This window comes from Elephantulus edwardii, unplaced genomic scaffold (assembly GCF_000299155.1).
Source record: "Elephantulus edwardii isolate Elephantulus edwardi_28Jun2011 unplaced genomic scaffold, EleEdw1.0 scaffold00049, whole genome shotgun sequence".
Classification (NCBI taxonomy): domain Eukaryota; kingdom Metazoa; phylum Chordata; class Mammalia; order Macroscelidea; family Macroscelididae; genus Elephantulus; species Elephantulus edwardii.
Window position 1 is genome coordinate 15,057,478 of NW_006399799.1, and position 5,840 is coordinate 15,063,317.

At 37.1% G+C, this 5,840-nt stretch overlaps 1 protein-coding gene across 2 annotated transcripts in view; it reads right to left on the reverse strand.

Annotated features, from left to right (window-relative positions):
* The window catches only part of FOXJ3 (forkhead box J3), a 221,874-nt gene that overhangs the window by 58,928 nt on the left and 157,106 nt on the right, over window positions 1-5,840 (reverse strand). For both annotated transcript variants that reach the window (XM_006886525.1, XM_006886526.1), the window contains exon 5: window positions 5,483-5,566. In XM_006886525.1, coding sequence (XP_006886587.1) covers window positions 5,483-5,566 — 84 coding nt within the window. The remainder of the gene's footprint in view (window positions 1-5,482; window positions 5,567-5,840) is intronic.

Below are 5,840 nucleotides of genomic sequence, written 5' to 3' on the forward strand. Positions count from 1 at the left end.
TTAGGGCTGTTATGCATAGGGTCGCTATGAGTCACAAACGACTTGACGGCACATAACAACAACAACAATGAAAAGTTTTCAAGTTGCAATTTTGGGTACAGCCAATGAGCCAAACCTAAATTAAATGCACAGGATTACTTTAGACAGTTCTGTATCTAACCTTCTAGTGTAGTTGTCAGGTGCCATCAAGTGAGTATTACTCATAGTAGTAACCCTATGAACAACATATCCGAATCCCTGTCCTACACTATGCCTTCCTCACAATCTCTGACACACTTGAGTCCTTTGCTGCAGTCACTGTGTCAATTCCTCTGTTTGAGGATTTTCTTCTCTTTCACCGACCCACTCACTACTATCTTTCAAAGCATGATATCCCCTCCACGCAACATGCTCAAGGTATGTGAGACAAAACTTTGTCATCTTTGCCTCCAGGAGCACTCTTGCTGCACCTTCCCCAAGACTTATCTGTTTGCTCTTTTGGTAGTCCACGGAATACACAGTACTCTTCTCCCATAGCACATTCTACGAGGTAGTGTTTATTTTGTCTTCTGCTGCTGCCCTTTGAAATCATCTGTTCATTTCTCTTCAGTAAATCATTTTATCCTTTCTCCATTCTAGTCCAAGTTTCAGACTCTCACAGACTTTCTTCCGACATCCATTTTTAACTTACTATTCGGTCTTTGGCATTGACCTTTTGCTTATTTCATAGATGATATCCTTGATGTCATCCCCCAACTCACTTATCTTCGGTCATTAGTGTTCAATGCATCAAATCTAGTCTTGACATAGTTTTAAATTCTGTTTGGATAGGCCTAACGTTGTATATTTGTTCTTGTAAACATCTTTTTATCTTCTTCCATTTCAATTTGAACTTGCATATGCAAGGAAGCATCAAAAGTAGACAGAAGATAGTTATTATACCAAAAAGAACAGGCCAACACTAAACCATTTCCAAAAGTAGCATACAATGAAGAATCGATGGAAAGGCAAGTCGACGCTGAAGTTGCATGGAAGACACTGGCAAAAAATAAGGTTTCCAGAATTGATGAAATACCAACTGTGTTTCAACAAACAGATGCAGCCCTGACTGCTCACTTAAAGAGCCAAGAAATCTGAAGGACAGCTCCTTGACCAACTAACTGGAAGAGATTCATGTCTATTCCCATTCAAAAAAAAGGTGACCCAACAGAACGTGAAAATTATTGAACAATAACATGCAAGGAAATTATTTAAAAATGGCTGAAACAAGTACATCAACTGGGAACTTCCAGAAATTCAAGCTGGATTCTGAAGAGGCCATGGAACTAGACAGCATGCTGATGTTAGATGGATTTCTGACATAAAGTAGAGAGATGCTTGTGTTTTACTGACAATGTAAAGCATTTGACTGTTGGATCTTAACAAATTAAAGTTAGTATTGAAGAATAAGAATCCCAAAACACTTAATTGTACTCATGATAAACCTATACACAGATCAAGAAGTAGCTGTCCGGATAAAATAAGACAACACTGTATGGTTTAAGATCAGGAAAAGTGTATGTCAGACTTGTATCCTTTCTGGAAACTTATTCAATCTGTGTGCTACAAATCATTCAAGAAGCAAGACTACATAAAGAAGAATGTGGCATAGAGGAATTCATCAACAACCAGCATTATACATACAACACAGTCTTGCCTGTTAAAAGCTAAGAGGGCTTGACACACTTGCTGCAGGAGAAAAAACACCACAGACTTTAATATGGACTGGATCTGAATGTCAGGGGGGAAAAAAAATCTTTAACACTAGACCAAACAGCAGTATCATGAAAGACACAGGAAAAAAACTGAAGTTGTCAAAAATTTCATTTTACTTATATCTCAGAATGAACATGAGTGGTAGCCACAATCAACAAATCAAAGGACACGTTGCATTGGGGATATCTATTGTCAAGGACCTCTCCAAACAAGCAACAATATAATTTTAAAGACTAACACACACCTGATGCACATCATGGTATTTTCAATTGCTTTCTATGCATTTGAAAGTTGAACAATGAATAAAGATGAAAGAAGAATCAATGCTTTTGAATTGTAATGTTGACAAAGAATACTGAAGATTCATCCTGTGGACTGCCGATAGAATAAACAAGCCTGTCTTGGAAGAAGTACAACCAGTTGCTCCTTAAGAGGCAAGCATGGTGAAATCTCATCCCATCCTTTGGGCTTGTGTCAAGTGGGGCCAGTCCTTGGAAAAGGACATGCTGAGAAAAGTGGAAATTAGAGGGAGGAAGATCCTCAACAAAATGCAGACAGTGAGTTTGGCACATGAGAGGGCAGGATTTGGTTTTGAACTGTTATCCATAGGTTTCTATGAGTCTGAGTGGACGAGAGAGAAAATAATATCTAGAAACAGAGAAAGATGTGCTGTGTAATTTCATACAAGTTACTCAGCATTTATGATTATAGCCTCATCTATAAAAAGAGGATCACAGCACTTCCTGTAAATTCGTTAAGACCACTAATGATAATTTACATACCATACAGAGCATGAATACATGACAAGCACAATAAATCCCAACTGCTATAAAGACTGGAAACCATATCTGTTATTAATACTGAGGGTCGACTGACATTGACAAATATTCAGTGGTGATTAAAGATAAAGGAGACAACCTTAGTACAATATTTAAACATGGGATTAGTATTTTAACATGGCCAGACCAAATAGTTCCAATATTATAAATTAGATAATAAAATTTTTGAACCTTTAAATTACATTTATTAAATGGCTATTTCAGTTTTGTTCAATCAAGAGACTAAAGTACATTCTCTGAAATGCTTATTAGTGTATCCTTTTTGCTTTTTAAATGGATTTCTTTTGTTATTAGTAGGTCTTAAGTAGTTTAATAAATCTAAGGGTCTCAGCACTCTAAAGTGTAAACAGGGAACAGCTGTATCTAAAATCCTGGACAAAGTATCAGTGAATCTAATTCAGTTAATAGTTGTTAAAAGATCTTTCTGAGTTCCCTCTTTTCTTCCATTATTGTTCAGCTCTGATGACCTAATGGCAAGAAGCTATGTCACAATCCCAAAGGCACATGGTTTGAGGCCCACAGCTGCTCCATGGGATCTCCTCCTGTGCAATTTACTGCCTCTGAAAACCCACCAGAGGGTCAGCTATGGATTGGTTCCAACTCTACGGTACACAACAACAACAACCCATCCAAAAGTTCCACTTTTGGTCTAAGCAGTGTACACCTCTATAAAGCAACCTTCCAATCCTAACAATAAATTGAGGTGAAAAACAAAAACTAATTGAGGATCTGAAGAGTTAACATAAGTCATAGACAGAAATTGAAACCTGGAGAGCATCATGATGGTAAATTTTCTATTTTGTTGCATCTTTTTTCCAAAATCAGCAGTAGATAATGACAGGAATTCTATTGGCAGGACTGAACTGAAGAAAAGAACCAATAACTAGAGAGGGACAACAGAACCCTTTAAGAGAGGAAGTTGAGAGGATCCTCCAATTCTACGTAAAAAAAGCCCATAAGTTTTTAAGAAAATCCCTGATCCAATGCTTGTACCATTAAGAAATAAAGAATTAAACTGATAGTAGAATTTCCATAGAAGGTAAAACATGAACTAAAAGTTTATGATTGATTGTGTCTTCTCAAAATACATTCAATGAAATACACTTACATAGTCTTTCTCTCTCCATACGTATTTAATCTGTATATTAAGCAAATTGTTGGAGAAGATGGACTCTATGAAGAGGACTGTGGCATCAGGATTGGAGTGAGACTCATCAATAACCCAAGTTATGCAGATGACACGACTTTACTTGCTGAAAGTGAGGAGGACTTGAAGCACTTGTTATAGATCAAGCCTTCGGTATGGATTTTATTTCAATGTCAAGAAAACAAAGATTCTTATCACTGGACCAATAGGCAGCATCATGATGGATGGAGAGGACTGGAACTGTCAACATCTTCATCTTGCTTGGATTAACTATTAACACTCTTGGTATCAGCAGTCAGGAAATAAGAAGACAAATTGTACTGGGAAAACCTGCAGTTAGGGACCTCTCCAAATAGTTGAAAAGTAATGATGCCAGTTTGAAGACTAAGATGCGCCTGATTTAGGCCATAGTCTTTCCAATTCCTTGCTATGTGTCTGAAAGCTGGAAAATAAGTAAGGATGAGAGAAGAAAAATTGATGCCTTTGAGCTGTGGTGTTGGAGAAGCACACTGAACATCCCATGGGCGGCCAAAAGAATAAACAGACATGTTTTGGAGAGGGTGCAGCCAGGGTGTTCTTTGGAGGCAAGAAGATGAGGCTTTGTCTCAAATACTTTTGACATGTTGCTAGGAAGGAATTTCCTTGGAGAAGGAAATGATGCTAGGAAGAGTGGAGGGCTGGTGAAGGAGAGGAAGATCCTCACCCAGGTGGACTGACATGGTGACTGCTATAATGCACTCTCCAAGAAGTGTGAAAATAGTACGGGATAGAACAGGGTTCAGATCTTTTATTCTTAGGGTCACTATAAGTTGTACTCAACTAGACAGCACCTAACAACAACTACTTTCATTATGCTTATACTGGTTAAAGTGAAAATTAACTTTTAAAACCTTTCTTCCTTACAACTACACAATAATTTAACTAGTGAAAGAAACTGTCTTAAACACTACGTTCTTTTAAGAAGTTAAAACTGTTATTTTCAATTGCTTGAAATAGTTGTGAAAGTTGGAAAAATGAATAAGGAATACAAAAGAAGAACTGATGCCTGTGAATTGTAGTGTTGGCAAAGAGTAGAGAATATCCCATGGACTGCCAAAAGAACAAATACATCTAGGTTAGAAGACATGTCATCAAGGAGCTCCTTGGCGGCCAAGATGATGAAACTTTGTCTTACATACTTTGGCTATGTGATCAGGAAGGGCCAGTCTCTGGAAAAGGACATCATGGTTATAAAGGTTAAGGGTCAAATAAAATGAAGACTCTCAGCAAGACAGACTGATAGAGGGACTACAACAAGGGATTTTAGCACAGCAGAGATTATGAAAGTGGCACATGATCAGGCAAGGTTTCAGTATGTTATACAGAGAGTCTCTATGAGTCAGAACATACTCAACAACACCTAACAACAATATGGTACCAAAGTAACTCAAAAGGTTAGAAAGGAAGATTAGATGGCAGTGAGTTTATGTTCAGAAATAACTACAGTGACGTATGCAAACAAATATAAAGTTTTTTTAAAATAAGGTGAAAATGTCATTAAGTCGCTGAATTGGTACAGATTTTCCTGTGTATATTCTTGTTGTTATGTGCTGTCGAGTCACTTGCGACTCATAGCGACCCTATGTATAACAGCCCTAAACCCAGCCCTATCCTGTGCCAATCGCACTGCCTCTGTACATTCTTAGCAATAATAAAATAAAACCTCGCTGTATTTGTGACATTTTAAACCTATCATACAAAAGTTCCAATAAAGAGTTTTTACCCGTTCTACAGATCGTGCCCTCTTCTTTGGCCGAGTAGGTAGCGCATCTTCCTTCGGATTGGTGTCAATTGCCCAATAAGACCCCTAAAGGTTTAAAAAAAAATCCATATTATATTACAATAATTCCAGAACATTAAAATGGAATATTATATTCTTGTGCTTCAAAAGTAAGTATTTTGAAAATATAAGTACCATTAGAAAAAAAGATAGGTTTTGGACAGAGAAAAAGTAAAATTTATATGAGAAAAAAACCCATATATAAAAATACATATAAACAGAATTGTTTTTAAAACCCCAAGATCCCCCAAATTCTGGAACTTCTGTCACAGCCAAATTAAATAGGAAAATGATTAACTGA